Below are 21,626 nucleotides of genomic sequence, written 5' to 3'. Positions count from 1 at the left end.
AATTAGATATTCAATGTTCAACTTTTAATCCTTTAGCATGTTTTTTAATGCTTTATCTCAAGTCTTCCTGCCCAGACTTTTCTTTTCTCTACCCAAGAGAGCAGCATGGCATAATAGATAGAATGATGACCTTAGAATTAATGAAGACTTGAGTTGAAATCCTATCTCAGATTCTTACTGTGTGACAGTGAAGTCACTGGGCTTCTGCTCATCATCTGTCAAATGAGATACTTGGATTTGAAGATCTCTTAAGATCTATCCTAATTCTATGTTCCTTTGACCCTATGATCTCTCATCTACTCTCACTAACTAACCCTCTACTCCCACCCTTTCTCCCAGACTTACTTATTTCTATGATTCATTTTTTCTCTCCTCTACAGCTGGAAAGATGGCCTTGGGTTCTGCGCACTGATCCACAGACATCGGCCAGAACTAATTGATTATGGGAAGCTGCGGAAGGTACTTACTTATTGATTCTTTGAAGGCAAATGTTGGAAATCCTCCCTTTTGTCTATAGTTGACATTATATGATCTACAAATCCAGTGGGAAGAAAGGAAAAAATGCTTTTTAATCAATTGGGATGGAATCCAGAAGGAAAATCAGCCCACTTTGAGATAACAAAACAAAACAAGACAAAATACTTTTAACTCTTTCAAAGTATAAAGCTGTACCACTTGTCTCTGTGGGTCATTTTCTTTTCTTTTCTTTTTTCTTTCTTTTTTTTAAATTAAAAAAACCCCAAAAAACATTTCTTTATGAATCATGTTGGGAGAGAAAAATCAGAACAAAAGGGAAAAATCATGGGAGAGAAAAGAAACAAAAAAAGGAATGAACATAGCATGTATTGATTTACTTTAAATCTCTATAGTTCTTTTTCTGGCTCAGATAGCATTTTTTATTTTGGGGGGATTGTTTTGGATGTCAGTCTTTTCCAAGTGCATGATTGCACATGGTATCTTCCTAGGCTCTGTACTCTGCCTCAGTGGGACCTTGGCTTTTGAGTGGTGCCATTAGTGACAACCCCATTAATTATGAAAGTGGTTCCTACCTATATGATTATCCTTTATAAACCCACAGCTTATAATGACTCCTCCAGAGATCTCTGACTCTCCATAAGGGCTTTCTATATTAAGGGATGAAGGTGTGGGGAGTGGGTGGCACTTCACAATGTCCTCACAAATCAGCCATTTGAATGAGACATCAAAAAGATTTTGTTTTAAATCAAACATCATCAATGAGTTATGTATCAGAATATGTTAGCATAAATAAGGATATATGAAATGAGAATATAGGGAAATGACAGGTTATAACTTGGAATAGGTTGGACTATAAACCTGGATCTGAGAGGCAGTGCTTAGAGTAGAAAGAATTTTTGTTCGTTATTAGCAGCAATTCCTCTGACTAGGTCAGGTGACAAAAAGGGATTTACTTGGGCCAAGATATTAAGCTTCTCAAAGGAATATACTGGAAAAGAAAGTAGCTGGGGCCTAGGAATATGAAATTTTTGATATACAGATGGGAAAATGTAGCATTTTCTCCAATTACTTAAAAACATTTTTTCTGAGAAAGGGTTCATAGGTTTTAACAGATTGCCAAATGAATGGGTCCATGATACAAAAAAAGTGAAGAATCTCTGATTTATTGGCACTGTTTCTATAGATGCCATTTTAGTAGGCCATTTTAGGCCTACCATAGGCCAGCCATTTTAATTAGCTTTCTCCTTTAAAAAGGCTTATGTAATTCTAGGGCATAAACTTCACTCCCCAGGCTTCCCTGTGAAGAAAGAGCTCGAGATTCCTATTTTACATATAGGGAAACTGAAGCCCAGGCTAATGAATTGGATTATTATGTTTTTTAGTCCATGAAGAGGTAATCAAAAAAGAGAATCAACTCAATGCAAAACTGAGTCTAATCCTCCTCAAGGAGGCAAAAGATGTTTTTTCAAGGCTATAGGCCTTTAGTAAGGTGGAACCCTTTTTCTTTAGAAAAAAATTCAGTTATTTCTTTGTTCTCCTACCCTGAGTAACAGGACATTTCTCCCCATTCCCTTGGTTGGAGAAGGGAGGCAAAAGAATCCAAGTCAGATCCTAGACCTTTCATCATGTGTTAACTCCTGTTATCTTATTAAAATAAGATTAGCTCATCTTTCTCTTAGCACTTTGTAAAGCCCTTTCCCCATAAAAACTCTGCAGTCAATTGTATACATATTATACTCATTTTTCAGAGGAATAAAATTAAGATTTGTATAAATTAACTTGCCCATAGTTATCCAGCCAGTGATATCAGAGCCTTCCTTCTTTCCTTCCTTCTTTCCTTCCTTCTTTCTTCTCTTTCTCCCTCCCTCCCTCCTCATTTGGGGCCTGAGTACTATATGAAAGCTTTGCCTTGACTTTTTTTTTGTTGAACCAAATCCCTGCTGAGAAAACTGCTCTTACAACACCTCCTGGTGGTTATTTAGCAAATTACCAACTTGGCCATTGTAACCTAGCAAAAATGAAAAGTCCCTAGAGTGAAAATATCATGGGATTCTTTCCTTAAATCTGCTGCCTCTAAGTATCATGATTTCCATTGGCAAGACTGGAATCCAAAGGACTTCTTTGGCGGATAAACATAGAGCTGGATTTCAATATCTACAGCTAGCCCATGAGAGTGTGGGGATTATAGTAACCCATGTGAAGCATGTCCCCATTCATAAAGCCAGCCAGTCTTTGTCTTCCTGTATAGAGAGGAGTTGGCTAGTGCTTCCTCAGGTTCTCATATCATGCTTTTGTTTTTCTTCCCTCCTTCCTCTTTAGGATGACCCACTTACAAACTTAAATACAGCTTTTGATGTGGCAGAGAAGTACCTGGATATCCCAAAGATGCTGGATGCAGAAGGTAACAAAGTTTTTTTCTTTCTTTTTTTTTTAAATTCTCCCAAGGTCTTGATTTCTTTTCCCTCACCCTGATATGCATACCAAACTGCAGAGGGGCTCTGAATTGTTATTTGTTCTTCTCCTTTGTTGTGGTCATTTAAGTCAACCCAGCTAGAAGTCACTAAATGTCCATTATGTTTCTAGGTACTGTTCTAGGATCTGGAGGTGTGTTGCCAACATCACAATATGTATACAGATAAGAGAAATATTAAATTTATGAAAAAGTAAATACAAAGTAAATTTGGGGTGTGTGTGTGTGTGTGTGTGTGTGTGTATGTGTGTGTGTGTGTGTGAACGTGGAAGAAATAAACTGGGGTGATTAACTTGATAGCCTGAGCTGAACCTTGAGGGGATTCCAAGGGGTACAAATGCTTACAGCATGTCAAGCAGAGAGACAGATTTTGCAAAGGATCATAGGGAAGAGATGGAATGTTATACAGAGGGAGCAGAGGTAGGTCAGTTTGGCTGGGTTGTAGAATGGGTAGGTGAAGAGCAATGGAAAAATCTGGAAAGGTAATTTTGGAGCCAGATTGGGAAAGCCTTAATGGCAAACAGAGGAATCTGTATTTTATCCTAGACAATAGGAAGTCATTAGGAGCCCATGAAATAGTCTAGCAAGAGGTGAGAAGGGCTCACACTACGGAGGTTATGGTGAGGTGCAATATATGAGAGAAGGGTTTGGCTGTGGGTGATCTAGAAGTGGATTCAACATGACTTGATAAATGACACAGCATGGGGAGTGAGGGAGAAGAAAAAATTAAAAATGATTTCAAGGTTGCGAACTTGAATGACTGTAAGGGAGGGGATGTTTAAACAGAAATAGGGAAGTTAGGAAAAAGTTTGAATTTAAGTTCCATTTAATTTGAGTTCCATTTTTTTACTTTTTAAATTTGTGATACCTCTGAGATAGTTAAGGAGGATGTCTATTAATTGGATATACTAGACTAGAGTTGAGTAAGAGATAGGAAGATAGTGAGCTGTCTTCATGGAGGTCCTGGAATATACACATACATAGCAAGTAGGATCAAAATGATATATAGAGAGAAGTTGGAGATTGTGGCTGAGAGTGGAAGGGAGAAGTAATTATCAAATGGAAAAACTGAAGGAAGAAATGATATAAAGATACAAGAAGAGAGCTATCTTTGGCAAGGAGAAATTTTGTTTCTTCCTTAGAGACTAAAGGGAAAAAAAGGGATGTGAAGTTCTCTATCAGCTTTGACACCAAGTCCTAAAGAATAAGATAACAAGATGCTGGAGTGGAGGGAGGGGAGAGGATTTCTCTGTAGCTGATTTAATGACAGCGTGTATGAGTATGTGAAGTTTTCCCTTTTGGATTGACATTTGGCTTTATATATTCCTGGGACTAGATTTTAAAAAGCAAAAACATAAGACTTCTCTTAGTTTGAATAATTTACATGTGCCTTGGGTTTGCCATTAGAAATCCTGTTTATAGGTTTCATTTTAGGGTGTCAGACTTTGATGCCCTGATCCTGAGCTCATTTATGGTGTTATCCAACTAGGATGGGGCAGAGGCCAGAAATGGAGTGTAAATCTAAACAAACATAACTTCCCCAGACAGACTAGATTTCATTCTCTTAGTTTCTGAAAATGCCAGTGTCTTTTCCCCCTCCTACTTTCTAAGGCCCTTAACACTTGGATGACGTTTTGTTTTGTTTTGTTTTGTAAAGAGAACATTGGGAGGCCCTGGATGTGATAGGAAAGATTTTGGTCCCCAAAATTCTTAGCTCTTTCTCCTTTTATCCTGAGTAGTTACTGATTTGTTTCCTAATCTCATTTCTCTCAACTCAGTCTACCAATTGGCTCTTTCTTAACTCTAGGTTTTTCTCCACAGACATTGTTGGAACTGCCCGTCCTGATGAAAAGGCCATCATGACTTACGTCTCTAGTTTCTACCATGCCTTCTCAGGAGCCCAAAAGGTATCATGGGGTGCCTATGCTACACTTAATACTCCTACTAATAAATACTTAGATTATTTTTTACTTTCCCCTACTCTGTGATCTCTTTCTCCCCCTTCCCTCAGTGCTCACCTGTAACTACAGGTATCTGTGGTTTGATTCTGTTTTGGTAGAATTAAGGACTAGTTCAAATAGTTATGTTGTCCTTGCTTGCCTCCACTCTGGCTGACTCTTCCCTCAATCCCTCTCCCTTCCTTCCTTCTCCCCCTTCAGTGTCTGAAAGCAAATGGGGTAAGTGCCCCTTTTTAATCTGGTGCAAATGGCTTGAGGTTTTGTCATCACTAGCTTTGGCCACAGGTGAAAAGAATAGGTTCTTCTAGGGATTAGTCCATATCTAGCATTCAGGTGCTATGAATGCTGCAATGTGGACCATAGACAAGAATTTTTTCACTGGGTTGGCAGGTCTTTTGAGTGGGTCCAAGTTTTTTGTTAGCAGACAATTTAACTCCAGTCTCAGCATCTGGAATTTTCAGGAGAAACCCTCCTAAAACCATAATCCTTACTCTCTCTTCCATCCTGCTAAGGAATCCTAAATATTATGACTATAGACCTTGTGATGAGAGATTATCCTACTTATTTTCCATTGTGTTTACTTGATTTAATGCTGTACCCCAAATAACCCCTCTATCCAGTTTCCTCTCATGGTGTGAATGTAAAATCTGAGCTCTTTGCCCCAACTGCATGCCTCTACCCCAGGGCTAAGAGTTTGACCTAAAATCAATGCCTTATAATATGGGGGATAAGTCTAGATCCTCAAACCCTCTGGTCATCAATTCAGACCACTCAGAGAAGTAACTAACAAATCCCTAGCCCCTCTCTGAAGCTGAAAGGACATTAATTGAAGGAGCTGAAAAGACATTATCTCCAATCCCACTGAGGTGGCAGCAGGAGCCGGTGCTCTTGTTGAGAAATGCTCCTGGCAAAGAAAGGAACCCAGCATGACCTTTGTGTTCCCTGACCCCAGGATGAGAAACCCCTATGGAGATAGGAATGCCGCTTTGGCCCATGGGGCTATCCACTAATCATGTCCTCATCTGGATTCCCTGCTCTTCACATGGAAATTGATGTGTCTTGTCTTGATATGCATGATAGGAAGTTTCTTCCCTTCCCTATGACTGCGCTCTCCCCCCTCTTTTTTGCTCTTTCTTAGTCTGTTTATCTACTGTCTGCTCTGTCCCTGCAATCTCATCTTCTCTCTCTCTCTCTCTCTCTCTCTCTCTCTCTCTCCCCCCCCTCCTCCCTCCTTCCCTTTCTCTCCTTCTCTCTCTCTCCCCTTCTCTCTCCCTCCTTCCCTCTCTCCCTCTTTCTCCCTCCTTCCCTCTCTCCTCTCTCCCTCCCTCTTTCTCTCTCTCCCCCCCTCCTTCTCTCTCTCTCTCCCTCCCTCCTCCCTCCCCCTTTCTCCTTCTCCCTTCATATCCTTCTCATTCCCTTCCTCTCTCCCTCTTTCCCTTCCCCCCCCCCCCCTCTCTCTTTCCCACTCTACCTCCATCTCTATCCCACTCCCATTCCTTTCCCCTCTCTCCTTCTTCCTCCTTCCTTCTCCCTCTCTCCCTCCTCATTTCTTTCTCTTCCCACAACTGTTTTATTTTATTCTGTGTGCTGCTGCTTCTTACTTTATCCTTTCAACCTCTTTTCCTTCTTTGCGCAGATGTTGTAGGCACGCTAAGGCCGGATGAGAAGGCCATTTTGACCTATGTTTCATGTTACTGCCACGCCTTCTCAGGTGCGCAGAAGGTGAGATATAATTCTTCCCCAGCCCATCTCTCTCACTTTCCCCTCTGTCATTTTCCTGTCACTTCTATAGTCTGTGTCTTAAGGGGGACCTCAGAAAGAATAGTCAAATGCTTGCTTTCCTTTTACCCTTAGGCATTCATCTCAGGACCTTTCTCTCTGCCCATCCAATGGGTTTTTCACAATGGGGTTAGGGATTCATAGAAGCCTTTAGTCTGAAAACATCAGGCATTTGGTAGTGAGTCTGAAGAGATTGCAAGAATATCTCTTCTCTCCTGGCTCTTAATCTCTTCTATGCAATGGGGGATGCTAGAGCTCTCTGTCTTTGTTCTGCCCCCCCCACCCCCTCTGTCTTTGTCTCTCTCTCTCTCTTCTCTCTTCTCTTCTCTTCTCTTCTCTTCTCTTCTCTTCTCTTCTCTTCTCTTCTCTTCTCTTCTCTTCTCTTCTCTTCTCTTCTCTTCTCTTCTTTCTCTTCTCTTCTCTTCTCTTCTCTTCTCTTCTCTTCTCTTCTCTTCTCTTCCTCTTCTCTTCTCTTCTCTCTCTCTTCTCTTCTCTTCTCTTCTCTTCTCTTCTCTCTCTCTCTCTTCTCTCTCTCTCTCTTCTCTTCTCTTCTTTCTCTTCTCTTCTCTTCTCTTCTCTTCTCTTCTCTTCTCTTCTCTTCTCTTCTCTTCTCTTCTCTTCTCTTCTCTTCTCTTCTCTTCTCTTCTCTTCTCTTCTCTCTTTCTCTCTCTCTCTCTCTCTTTCTTTCTTTTGAGGGAAGGGAAGAAGTGAGCCAAAGCAAGCCCATTCCCCTCTGCCCCTGGGAAGGAGAGCCTTTATCCTGCTCCCTTCATATAATTCATGTTCTCTTTCCAGTATGGGATGGAATGTTTATTATTTCCTACCTTTGAAGCACTGTAGAAGGATGCTCCTCCAAGAAAGGGACACATAAACAGTTCTACTATTATCATTTGGAGCCAGAGAATTTTTGCCCTAGAGAAGAGCATTCTGCTCAAGCCCTTGTCTGCTCTCCTTCCTTTTTTCCCAGGATTTGAACATAAAATTTAAGAGAATTATTGCTCAAGTCTATTGTTAGCATGGCTCTCTGCCCAATACAATTTTAATTTACCTCCTGGATGGACTTCCTGAGCCTTCTTCATGTCACCCATGAGAGGACAGCACAGACTCAGAAGATTTCTCTTATTGGCTATCTATATATGTTTCCTTTCCAGTTTTTCCATTTAGCTTTTTTGTTTCATTCCTGCTTTATGTTTCTCTTCATCCCTTCTATACATTTTTTGAAATTCCTCCATTCTATTTAAATTATTTCCCTTGCACCATGTGCCATTTTACCACCTCCTTTCCCATGTTTTTTTAGACTACCATAAGTCAGGTCAGGAGATTCTCCATCCTTGCTAGGATACTCACCTTCCTACTAAGGAATAGGTGCTCCTTGGAGTCTTCTACCTTCAGTACTGGGTTTTTTTGTGGGCCGTGCTCATTTCATAATTATTCCTTCTTCCCCCTTTTTTTTTCTTCTTTTTCTTCTTTGCATCCATTCTTCTTTTATCCCTTCCATGATTTTCCTCTCACTGAGGTTACCATTGTTAGTCACACCTGCCTGCTTTTCCATCTAAAGCATTTGCTGTGTGTGATATCCAATGACAGTGCATGGAAAGGAATTGGGGAAGGGAGGGTGTTTGTATGTGGCAGCCTGATTGTGATATTCTTCCTGCCTCCCACTCCTGCTGTAAACATTTCATGCTCCTTTGATCCACATTATTGGCACAAGAACGTCACTGAGCAGAACAAAGTTGGGTGGAATGGGGGTCTTCTCATATCCTGGGTCAGGAGTCCTTCCAAAGGTCAGTTTTCAGTGAGGCTCTGGGAAGCCCAAGGAGAGAAGCCATCTTGGCACCTTCTCTTTTCCCTGCCTTTAATCTACTTGGGCTCTGAGAGTTAAAGCCAAGCAAGTTAATGCCCTGATTTTTTCCTTAAAACCTGTCTGGAAGGGGGCTGGTGGGGGAGGGGAAGGAGGGAAATAGTGGGAGCCATGGGTATTATTATTCTTTGCCTCACTTGATACTTCTGTACTGTTCAGATCCCTGACCTCTTGCTCAGAAGTTTTATTTCTCTTTATTCTTTTACTTTTTTTGAACTGAATTTCTGCTAAAGGTCATATGGGAACATATAGCTTAGTTTGATATTTGGGTAGTTGATTTTTTTTTTTCTCTGCAGGTGAGACCTGGCTTTTATAAAAGCTGATTTGTTTTTATCCAAGCTATTTGTTCTCCTTGGTTCTTGTGCTTATCTTATCCCTATTCCTCAGTTAGCTCATTGGTGATTTGATATGACATACATGTGCATGGGCTTGAATAATGAATAATTGCTAGGGATAAATTCAGGAGTGACAATAATTTTCTTTGAGCAAGTCTTCCCTTAGGAATATGAGCTATGCTTGTTTTAGTGGTCATCCTGGAGGATTTGAAGTTTAGATTTTGCTGCTTTGTGAATTTCTTGATTGTAAGGACTGGGAAATATTGTCTTGGAGTTACAAGTATCTATCTTCTGCCTCCCTTCCAATGGTAGAGGAAAACATTCCCAGCTCAGAGAATAGCCTGGCTGAAGACATAGAGACACAAAATGGAATATTGTGTATGAGAGACAGAAATCAGGCCTGCCTCACTAGGACCTGTAGCGTGTGAAATGCAATGATATCTAATAATATTGGAGCCAGGTTGTAAAAGGCTAACAGAACAACAGCAACATTAGTAGCTAACATTTATGTGAAATTTAATGCTTTATAATTATTATCTCATTTGATCCTTACAACAGTTCTGGGAAATAGATGCTATTATTATCCTTAATACAGATGAGGAAACTGAGGAAAACAGTTTGTTTAAGGGTCATCCTAACTCTGGACTCAGTGCTCTATATTCTGCACCACCTTGAGTTTGTGTTTTATCCTCAAGGCAGTAGAAGGCCCCTGAAGCTTTATGAGCAAGGGAGTAACCTGGTCAGGCTTAGATTTTAGAACTATCATTTTGGCAGCTGTGTGAGGATAGAATGTGGAAGGAGAGACTTGGCAAGAAAATCAACTAGGAGAAAACTATTGTAAGAGTGGGAAATGATGGAGGATGTAGACTAGGGTGGTGTTTGTGTGAGTGGAGAGATGTATTAAAATTAAAATTGGAAATTGGTTGGAAATGGGATATGAGGAAGAGAGAAAAGAATCAGAGTGCAATTCAAGGTTAGGTTCAATTCAATTAAAAGATAGAGATGTACCCAATAGAAAAAGGGAAGTTAGGAAGAAGAGTGAGTTGGGTAGGAAGATGAGTTGTGTTTTGAATATATGAGTTTGAGACAACCAGTTGGAAGTGTTCAATAGGCAGTTGGGGATGTAGGTTTAGAATTAAGGGAAGAGGGCTAGATTTATTGGATTGAGATTCCTTTGGATAGAGATATTTGATCCTTGGGAACTAATAAGGGAATATATAGAATGAGAAGAGAAGCCAAGTCTTGTGATGACCCTTCTTAGAGTTTATTCTGTGAATGATTTTTTGGCAAAAAAGGAATTAAGAGAAGTGGTCAGATAGGTAGGAGAACTAAGAGTGAGAAGTGTTAGGAGAAACCCAGAAAAAAGAGAAAGTATCAAGAGGATAGTTTGTTTAGTGGTGTCAGATTTCATGGATAGGTCAAGAAGAATTAGGAATGAAAAGAGGTCATTGGATTTGAGAGTTAAGTTACCATTGACCTTAGGAGCCAGATGAGAGCATTGTCACACCCATTTGGCTCTTAGCTGAATCATCAAGGGATGAGCAACTAATTCAAAATGGTGTTTAAAAGAAATGTTAAGTTACATGCTACATATTAAGAATATTTCCTGACTTTCCTTGAGGACCTGCATTTGCTAGATAGAATCTTTTCTTTGCTCATCTGCCACCAGATGAATGAGTAATAACGACTAGAGTTATAATGGTTGGTAAAATGCTTTCATCTTGAGATTGTTAAAAATTCCCCAGAAAAAAAGAGCATACAAATGTGAAATACAAAATAGTTGATTTATAACTGTGGTGAAGAATTGATTATGCATAGCCAGTCTGTTGCTTGGCTTTCTTTGATTATACTTTTTTAAAAAAAACTTAATAGTTTTTTTTTTTTTGCAATTACAGAACAAATAGTTTTCAACATTCATTTTTGTAAAATCTGAGTTCCAATTTTTCCCCCTCCTTTCCCCAAGACAACAAGCAATCTGATATAGTTTATACATGTACAATCATGTTAACCATTCCCTTGTTGTCAAAGAAAAACCAGACAAAAGGGGAAAATCATGAGAAACAAAAAACAAAACAAATTAAAATAGTGTGCTTCAATCTGTATTCAGCCTCTGTAGTTCTTTTTCTGGATATGGATGGCATTTTTCATCATAAGTTTATTGAATTGTCTTGGATTTCTATATTGCTTGAGAAGAGTTTGTTATAGTTGATCATCACACAATGTTGCTGTTACTGTATACAATGTTCTTGTTCTGTTCATTTCTTTGAATATACTTAGAAGAGAGAAGAAATTGAATCAGTAAACAGTAACAGTGATGGATGGAGAAATCCCCCACCAACGTAATATTAAAAAAAAAAACAATAAACCCTTAAGATAAGTAATTCACTTCATGAACAAATGAAACTAAAATAGAATGTAAAGGAATAGAGAATAAAATTTGAGATGTTGAAATTGATTTTAAACTTAGAAAAAATTTCATTCAAATACTTGTTTATGTATAAATAGGTAGGTAAGAGTCAGGTAAGAGACCTAGTCCTACTTGACATGGACTCATTCTCACACAATCTGGTGTTCTCAGCTATTTAAAATAATTCAAGTGCTTTTGATAATTTCACATTCCTGTAGACTTACCTCTCACCATATGACTAAATCTGCAAGGTCTTGAACACACTTGGTCTCATAAAATCAAGAGTTGGAAAGAACCTAAGACTATGCTCCTCATTTAACAGAGGGTCATAGGATCACAGATACAGAGCTGGAAGGAACCTTGGAATTCATTGAGTTCAATCCCCATCATGGAAAAACTGAGGCTCACAATTTTTCCTTGGATCTTACATGATGTTTGAGGCAGAATCTGACCCCAGATTTTCCCTTGATTCCAAGTCTAGTGTTCTGTGTACTACACCATATTGCCATTCTTCTAGGTTTATGTTTTTATCTTCTCTTAATCCATTGTATTAGTTTTCTTTGCTCATGTCTCCAGCCTCTATTGCTGGACTGGGACTTTGTATTCTGGTCTTTCCCAAACTTTTGGATGGGATGACTAGGCTTTGTTCGTATCCCTGAAGTCTGGATACTACTATTGCTGCTCTGCTGGAGAAGCTGAGGCCTAGAGAATTGAAGTGGCTTGTCCAAAATTACCTAACTAGCTGGTACATTAGAAAGCTTGTCAGATTGGGAGTTAGGTGACCTAGTTCTCCTTATTACCTATATTTCTTCATCTCTTTGGAACCCAGTGCTACCTGAATGACAGCAGAGTCTAATTTATTTATCTATAAAATGAAAGGTCTGAGCTATGTATCTTCTAGTTCTAAATTTATGAACCTATGACCCCCATTTCTCCAACCCCAAATCTAGCTCTCCCTCCCTCCCTTTACTTCCTTCTTTCCTCCTTCTCTCCCTCCTTTCCTTCTTCCTTCTCTCCCTCCCTCCCTTCATCCCTTCTTCTTTTCCTCCTTCTCTCCCTCCCTCCTTCCTTTTTTCCATAATACTGTTTACTGAAAACCAGAAAAAAATTCCATTCCTAAAGCAAAACCTCCTTCCCTGCTATAGTTCCTTTTTTGGAACAGTTATTCCCTTTGACATTCTCCCCAGAACAAATCTTTACTTTCTGGGGTTCTCCTCTATCAATGTGCTCTCCTAAACTTTTAAACTTTTCCCTCTGGACTCAAAGTAGTTCTCTCTGTTAAAGAATTAACCAATTCTCTTCTCAGTGGTCCTTATATTAGTAAAGACAATGTCTCATATTTTAAAATCTACCAAATGCTTCCTTCACAATAGTCATCTAAGTAGATTTGCTGAAAGTTCCTCCCTCTGAAAGTCTCAGAGAGTTTGATGTTCGATCTCAGAATTGAGCCTCTGTTCCATCAATGAGTTTTGCATATAGTATAATGCATTGCATATAATATAATGCACTAGGAAGAACCTACTTTAGAGTATCCTCAGCCAGACTTTATGAGACCTTAAGAAATAATTTACTTTTCTGACCTTTTATCAGCAAAAAGAGGAGGTTGAACCTTCCTGGTCTTTTCCTGCTTGAAATCCTCTGAAATCTTTTCTTTAACTATATATCTTGCTAATTCTCCATGTGGAAGATTACTGGAACTGATTTTAATCCATCTCCTCAGAATTGAACCCACTTCTTAAAAAAAAAGTTTGTAGTGATTGCAGTTGTTTTTCCTCCATTACCTTCACCTTATCTATCTATCTATCTATCTATTTTTACTCTATCCCTTTTCCATCAAATCATTCTTTATAATAGAGAATATGAAAGAAAGCATTTACGCCAAACCAACCAATACTACCTAATCTAATATATACAATGACAATATGAAAATATAAATAATCTCCCACTTTTGTACAGGAAAGAAGTTTAGCTTTTTAAAAAGACCAAATTCATTTTAATTGCATCTAAAAATATGTCAAAGCATATTTGAACTCAAACAGCAAATGCAAACGAATCATGCAGATTCCTTTATAGACTACTATATCTCTAACTTTTAGAAGTAGAAAAATGAAAGACACTTTCACTTGGGCTAGATAATTCTGGGCTGGAAGTTTGACCAAAGATGATACTTTTCATGTTCCTTTGAACTAAATACAGTTGGCTTGGTTGGTCTCCCTTTTCCCTAGCTTTATCTCTAAACATTTTTAATCAAAGCAATGAGGTAAGGCTTCATTTTTCAATCTCATTTTATTTGAGTACATATGTGCCAACTTAGTTACTGAGATGAACCTCAGGAGACAGATTGTCATTTGATAATAGTGTTGGACTGAATTTCCCATAATGGGGATAATTCAATTCTATGCTGGCACCTTAGAGGTTTCCCTCATCCCTTATTATTTATCCCTTTTCTCAAAGTCACATTTTTTACATGATGAGACCAAGCTGAAAATAAAGGTACTAGAGGTTTGAGAGCTAGAAGGGATTGTAGAAATCATTTGGTTCAACTTTATTTTACAATATGTTCTAGAGAGGGGCATATCCAGGGTCATAGATAATATGTATTAGTCCTAATATTCAAACCTAGCTCTTTTGATCCAAATCCAATTCTTTTCTACTTTGCTTGCTTTTTCTAGAAAATTAATATTAACTGGGACTCAGCTATTCTTATGCTATCTTCAGATTTAAGATTTTGAATGTAGAATTGAAAATCTGCCATTACCCCTTTATTGTCCTGATTCTCCACAAGTTCCTCTTTCTTCCCTTTCCTCTTTTTATATCTACCTTCCTCTTCTTTTCTTTCTTCATTCTTTTCCCCTCTTTCTCTTCTTCTCACCTTTCTTTTTCTCTCCATTCTCCTTCCTTTCCCTCTTCCCCTCTCTTCCTTTCTCTCTCCCTTTTCTCATACCCCCATCTTATCCTTTGCCACTTAACTTCCCATACATACAAGTCACTCTTTCCTTTAAGAACCTTGCCAATGAAAAGAGTAGTTAATCTGTCCCCTTTCTTTATCCAGCATTACAAATGAATCAAAAGATAGATAGGTAGCATTCTAGATATAACAAATGATTTTCAAGGAAGGATATTTTTACAATCTGTCTTGATAACATTATTTACTCTCACCTTCAGGAAGTTCTTTTTTATCCTAAATCCCTCCTATTGCAGTTGAAGTCTGTTGTTTAAGCATAGTGAATAAAAGGATTATTTTATCATTATCCTTTGTTTAATAAACCTGTGTATGCTTTGGAGGGCAATATGTCCTCCAAAACCTAAAAGGTGTTTTCCTCTTAGGCTTGCTAATCACTTTTTATTTAGCCACATATAAGTGGATACACTTGATTTATCTGGGAGCAGATAGCTGGTTTCTTCCTCTCACATTCCCTAGAACATGCTCCTGGGCCAACAATCCTTCAACCACATACTATGGCAAACATTAATATTTATATTAATCAAAACAAGAGGGAAGTTAGGAATGGAATTAGATTGAAGTAGGAAGCCTTCTTGGTTTTCTCTCTATTAAACACCAAATACAAGCTGAACCTAATCCATTTAGGTTCTGCAGAATCAACAGTAATAAATGAGTAAAAAAGGAATAACTACATTTTGAATGTCTCTTTGCAGACTTGTAATGGTGACCTTTCTGGGGTTAGATGTGAAATGAAGATGGTTCTAGAGCAGATAATATCCTATCTAGCTTTCAAAGATTATTTTGGGGCAAGCATGCAAATGATTTTTCTTTTTCTTTTTGTTGCAAGGCGGAAACAGCAGCTAATCGGATTTGCAAGGTGCTGGCAGTCAACCAGGAGAATGAGCAGTTGATGGAAGACTATGAGAAGTTGGCCAGTGATGTAGGTACCTGCCTAGGGCATGTGCCCAGGCATTTTCCTGATCATAGTGGGGAATGATTCATCTTTCACTAATTGACCACAAGAAGGAAAGTTGAGAGAACCTTTAGTTTTCTTGTATCATTGTCTGAACTCATTTGTGGGAGTGGGGTATACATTCTGATGCTCACTTGTCACAATAAAGTTTGCAAAAATTTTTACAGAGCAACTTTTAGTGCAAAAGTTGTACAATATAGCTCTAACTCTTGGCTATATGGCCCTGAGCAAGCCATTTCATCTCTTTGGAGCTCAGTTTCCCCTTCTATAAAATGATGGGATTAGATTTAGTTGATCTTTAAATCCCCTCTAGATTCACTGTTTGTGCTTATGTATATATGCAAACAAACACACATATATACACAGTAATATTTCTTGAAACCAGGAAGTGCCTGTTGGAATGTGTTGGGTATGATTTAGAATTGACCTTGTGGATCACAATTGTATGAGGACATTGGATTCATAAAGAATCATTTCGAACTCCAGATCTTATTCCTGGAAGAGACCTCAGAGACCAAGGTCTCATAGCTCAAGGTCACATAGCTCATTTCAGAGATGGAGTTTCAGCTTAGATCTCCTAACTTCCCAACCATTCCTCTTTCCTGTTGCCCAAGCTACCTTTTAATTTTAGAATTTGACCTGTGAGGTTTAGGCAGTATCAAAGGAATATCAATTCCTACCTTTTCTCCTTACACCTTACTCTCTCTGACTCTTTTCCTTCTTCCTATTCTAGTTGCTAGAGTGGATCCGCCGCACTGTCCCATGGCTGGAGAACCGAACCCCTGAGAATACCATGCAGGCTATGCAGCAGAAACTGGAGGATTTCCGAGACTACCGCCGCCTGCACAAGCCCCCTAAAGTCCAGGAAAAGTGCCAGTTGGAGATCAACTTTAACACGTTACAGACCAAACTCCGACTCAGCAACAGGCCTGCCTTCATGCCCTCTGAGGGAAAGATGGTCTCGGTGAGTTAGAGGCAGGCAGCGGACTTGCTGGCATGCTTGACTCTCAGAGTACATTTTAGATCCAAGCAAAACTATTATTATTTTTTCAACTATATTAATATTTGGGTCCAGAGCCTTATTCTCTATAATAAAAATAGGTAGAGAAAAGAAAAGCAAGTTCAGCAAAACTAATCCATATATTAATGGAGTCTAATAGTACATGAGTGTACCATACCATAGTGTCCCATCTCTGCAAAGAGGGGAGAAAGATTAAGCAAAACTTTGTAATGATCGCTTATTTAAAGTCAGCCGGAGTCAGGAATTCAGGTTAAGGGAAAAATCTTCAATATGTATTGAAGTGAAGAGGTGAATAAAGATTGCTATAGCAAATATAGGCAAGAAAGATTGCGATAGCAAATATAGGCAGTTGCGACAGGAAGCCAGCTAAGAGAGAGTGACGCGAGTCGAGCCAACTGTGGAGCCAACCGTGGAGGCAACCGTGGCAATGGCAGTCCCAAAAGTCTCTCCTCCCCTTCCTTTTCCACTCCCCTGCCTCCACCCACCAAAATCGTCATTTCCTATACAACACATCAGGACTTGCACAAAGAGTGGGTGGGGGCCATTCTTTCTCCAAGCTTACATATTAATAGAGTATGGTCCAATTACTAGTTAGCCTCATGTGCTTGGGACCTCAGTGCATCAACTCAAGCCTCAGCCCATTACAAAACTTTATAGTTTTTTCTTAAACTTTGAACTTAATCATTCCAAAAAGATCATTTCCATATATGTATATATATCACAACACAAGATAATTGTACATGACCTCATAAATCTTTTACAGCTTGCAAACAAAACTTTGCAAAGGCATCCTCTTTACAGAGAGCTGATTGACTGAATGCTACGCCAGGATTTCAGTCCTCTATGGTTCTCTGTTATGATCCATAGCAGACCCTTTTCTACCTGGTGATGAGAATTTTGATTGTAGACAATCTATTTCTGGCTGCTTTTACCTAAATGCTAGCCAGATCTCTATAGCACAGTTCCTTTTTTACCACTTTTCTGGGACTTGAAGAGAAACTACAAGGCAGTGGTGTCAAACTTAAATAGCAACAGAAGTCATTAAACCATACCTGCCAGGTGCATATTATCTTAGAAAGCTACCTTTTAATGTTATCTATGTTTATTGTATTTTTATTTGGCAAGTTAAATGTTTTCTCAATTACATTTTATATACAAATTCAATTACATTTTATATACAAATACATTTATACATACTTTTGTCCAAGTGTTACATTTGGAGTATTTGACACATGTAAAAGACAGGAAACTACTAATTGAGGGTAGTTTGAAAACTTGACCAGAATACAGAATAATCCTATATATATTTTTATATGAAAAGCCAGGGTAGTATTATGTATAGAAAACCAACTTTGGAGTTAGGCAGGCCCTAGATTCAAGTCCTACCTACGTATTACTGTGTGACTCTATACAAGTCAATTAATCTCTCCTTGGCCCAGACAACTCTTTAAAGACCATCCATTACAGAGCAGGTACTGATCTGCATTGGGAAAGGTTTTCTTCTTTGGAATTTTTGGTCCCAAAATAATTACAGTTTTTCCTATCCCCAAAGAACAATTATAAGGAGGAATTTCCTATGCTGAAAAAATCATCTGTTCTTCCCTTCTACCTTACCTCCTTCCTTCCCCCCCCCCCAAAAAAAAAAAAAAGAAGAAGAAGAATAGTAGGAATGTAAAGGTGGTGTAATCCTGGTGAATGAATTATTAGAGTCATAAGAAATATTATGCTTCATCCCAAGCAATCAGTGGAATCTTCTTCAGGGATAGATCATTATAGCTTAACATTGGCCTATTAAGCATTTCTCTCACTGCTAAACACTCAACTTAGAAGCCTGGAGAGTAGTTTCTGGGAGACAGGCATCTCTGTCTAATAAATGTTTTATACTTTTAAAATATTATCAGGGACTCTTGTCCACTTATAGGTACAAAGAAAGCAATGCTGATTAGACTGTGAGTGTTTCAGATTAATTCCTTCCAATTGTGAAAATAGCTTTAAAAAAACAGAATAGATTTAGAGAAAATGGAGTAACCCTTGAAAGTGATTGAACAAAAGGTATTTAACTCCTTGCTTTTGTGATACTGAGAGGAAATTACTTTGTAGCTTATAAAATGCTATAGCAGTTTGTGATATATAGATATTATGTAGCGTCTTCCATCCACATTAGCTTGCAATTATTCTTTCATGTTTTGTCCTGTCTCAGAGTATAAGCTTCAAAGTCAGCATTTTTAGCAGATCCTTTCCTTATTATTTAGTATAATGCCCTAATATAATGGCTCCTCATTATTAATAATTGTTTGAGGTAGGTATAAGGATTTTTACCCATCAGACAGTTATAAAATTGTGGGGGAACATGATAGATGTGTTCTAGAATATGAAAGGTTATCACTTGGAAGAGGGATTACATTTGCCCTCTTTGTATTCAAAGGGGAGAACTGAGTATGATAGTTGGAAGTTGGAAGGAGACAGATTTATGATTTTGTTTTTGACGAGAAATCTTCTTGATAATTAGCTATCCAAAATTAGAATAGGCTGCTTCAGGAAGTAGTAGATTCCTCATAACTGGAGGTCTAGAAGCAAAGGCCAACCACTTATTGGGGAAGTTATATTGAAGAGATACTTTTTCAGTGTTGAATTAAGACAGCCTTCTAAATCTGAGGTTCTGTGACTATCTGGATCCTGACACATCCTAAGAATTTAATCATTAGTCAACACCCTCTTGGCCCTAACTGCCGACAAGACTTTGTTACTGTCATCCACCGGGGCCAGAAGAATGCAGAAAAAAATCCCTTTCCAATGGAGGCCTGAACAGCCTCAGCAAGAGAAACAGAATTTTCTTTGCTGTTGAAAACTTGTAGTGTAGAGTGGGAGGGAAGGCTATGAGTCAAGTATGGGGTGAGGAGGGTTAAGTGGGGTTGGAAAGGAAATCTTGTCCTAGAAGAGCAAGGAACAGCTAATTGATGATGCTATGATGATAGAAGAAGCTGTCAGTGTCCCAGCACCCAGATCAGACTGGGAGCTGGGTCTTTCCATAATGAAGCGATGTCAGATACAAAGTCCTGGCTTTTGTGACGCTACCTTTTTCTGACCCTCCAGGATATCAATAATGCATGGGGGGGCCTGGAGCAGGCAGAGAAGGGTTATGAAGAGTGGCAGTTGAATGAAATCCGAAGGTTAGAACGACTGGACCACCTGGCTGAGAAGTTCCGGCAGAAGGCCTCTATCCATGAAGCGTGGACAGATGGTAAGGGTAATCTCAGAGGGATTCTGACCTGCTTTTCATGATTTTCCCTAAGCAGGGAACTAAGGGATCCTAATTTTCTTGCTTTCTTCCTAATGTTTGTTAGCACAGGTCTTGGTTCCCATATGTCAATATCCCTGGGAAATATTGCTGTCTAACCCATAGAACCTTCCAAATTATTCCATAGCACTTATCCAAAATGAGACTGATAACAAATGCTATTTGAGCTCTCTGGGTAAGAAGCCACACGATAGGCCAGACAATAAGTATTCTATGAATGCTTACTTCACAGTTGATTAATGCAGAATTTGTCTCTGTTCTGAGGTCCAGAGATGGATGCTGGATGATACCCAGAGTCTTGCATTTAAGTGTGAGATCAGGACTGGAAGAGGAAGTCAAGAGAGCAGTTCCCAGAGAGTACAGCAGTTCCAATTCATCTCTTAGGACTCAGAAACAAGAATCTTTGGAATCCTTAGTTTAGGGTCCCCCTTCAATTAAGCTTTGTGTTACTACTTCCAGGTCTGCTTGCTTTCCTTTCCCCTCCGCCTTATGAGATTATATGATCTTTTAAGTGGATTTTGACTTTTAGAGAGTGGGGCATTTATTGGGGAGTGGGTAAAAGGGAGGAAGTAATTAATAGTGGGTATGTATGTAATGTATGCATGCTATGAGTTCATTTTCATTTGGCTTCCACGTGGAAACATGCTGTCCTTCATTCACTCATTCATCATTTATTTGTTATTTATTACAGTGCCTGGCACGTAGTAGGTGCTTAATAAATGCTTGTTGATTGATTGGTTGATTAAGCACCTACTCAGTGCAAGGCACTGTGCTAGACGCTGGCTGCTGATGCAAAGTTATGGCACAGACCCTGTTCTTAAGGAGTTGATAAACCAACGGGATTAAAGACTTGTATACAAAGAAGCCTGAGATAAGCACAAAGGAGGAAAGGTTTAGGCAAAGTACTGTGAGAAATTTTGGGAGACCTCTTTACCTGAGAGAGAAGAGGGCTCCCAGGGAAGGCTTCCTGGAGGAACTTGAACCAGAATATCTGAAGATGTTGCAGATGACTGCCATCAGTGGGACATGCACCTCAAGTTTGTTTCTTTTAGTAATACTGATAACCACTCACATTACTCTAGTACTTTACAATTTTCAAAGTACTTTGCTGACAACACCTTGTGAGGTAGGTGATACAGATAAGGTAACTGAAACCCAGAGAAATTAAGTGACATGTCCAGTGCTGCCTATCCTGTAAATTCAGGGCTGGGGGCGGGAAATAAATCTTGAGCTTTTGGCTGCAAGTCCAATGTTCTTTCGATGAACTGGGGGTGGCTGGTGGTCACAGGGGTTCCTATTTTCTCTTTTTATTTTTGTCATTTTATGTGCTCTCTTTGCCAAGATGGCTGGCCAGGATCAGGAACTGTGATGATATAAGAGCAAAGATAACTGATCCAACCTTTAGTCATCCTAAGGCTTTGTCACCAGGACGAATTGACCTTTTGGATGAACTAAGCTAACCAGCCATGTAGTTAGTAGCCATACTAGTTGAGACAGCTGGTTTAGTATTGTCCAGTGATAAGTAATCAGATGACCCAGTAATCCTTCACTCATACCTCCTTCAAATGGTGCTGGGTACTATGGGAGCTACAAAAGAACTCTTTTTTTTTTTTTTTTTTTTTTTTTCTGTCCTTAATGCGACGAGACAGACATCCATAGCTATAAGCAAAAAATTTGGGACAGCATGTAATTAATGCTGGAGATAATAATTGTTCTATGGGAAAGGCTACTATGGGAATGAATAGTTGACTGAGGCTTCATGGACCAATTTTATCACTAATGAGAACTCCAATAGATGATTTGTATGACAATATATGATGATTAGGTTGTTTTATGGCAACATCCGGGGTTAGGGATATTCCTTCATTTACCTCTTAATAACCTGTCTAAGACCATGGGATTTACCAAAACCTTTCTTGAACCTAGGCAAGGAGGCCATGTTGCAGCAGAAGGACTATGAGATAGCCACCCTTTCAGAGATCAAGGCCCTTCTGAAGAAGCATGAGGCTTTTGAGAGTGACCTTGCTGCTCATCAAGACCGAGTGGAACAGATTGCTGCTATTGCACAGGAGCTTAAGTAGGAATCATTTGTTTCCTATTTAG

The 21,626-nt window shown here is 39.0% G+C and overlaps 1 protein-coding gene across 3 annotated transcripts in view; it reads left to right on the top strand.

The window, feature by feature from the left end:
• The window catches only part of ACTN1 (actinin alpha 1), a 129,804-nt gene that overhangs the window by 87,597 nt on the left and 20,581 nt on the right, over positions 1–21,626 (top strand). For all 3 annotated transcript variants that reach the window (XM_051977890.1, XM_051977889.1, XM_051977888.1), the window contains exons 6-12: positions 381–459; positions 2,797–2,878; positions 4,769–4,854; positions 15,079–15,171; positions 15,938–16,168; positions 19,319–19,466; positions 21,450–21,600. In XM_051977890.1, coding sequence (XP_051833850.1) covers positions 381–459; positions 2,797–2,878; positions 4,769–4,854; positions 15,079–15,171; positions 15,938–16,168; positions 19,319–19,466; positions 21,450–21,600 — 870 coding nt within the window. The remainder of the gene's footprint in view (positions 1–380; positions 460–2,796; positions 2,879–4,768; positions 4,855–15,078; positions 15,172–15,937; positions 16,169–19,318; positions 19,467–21,449; positions 21,601–21,626) is intronic.

The sequence above is a fragment of the Antechinus flavipes genome, chromosome 2 (genome assembly GCF_016432865.1).
Source record: "Antechinus flavipes isolate AdamAnt ecotype Samford, QLD, Australia chromosome 2, AdamAnt_v2, whole genome shotgun sequence".
In the NCBI taxonomy this organism is placed as follows: Eukaryota; Metazoa; Chordata; class Mammalia; order Dasyuromorphia; family Dasyuridae; genus Antechinus; species Antechinus flavipes.
The sequence above is the reverse complement of the archived record's forward strand: the minus strand, read 5'-3'. Positions and strand labels throughout refer to the sequence as shown.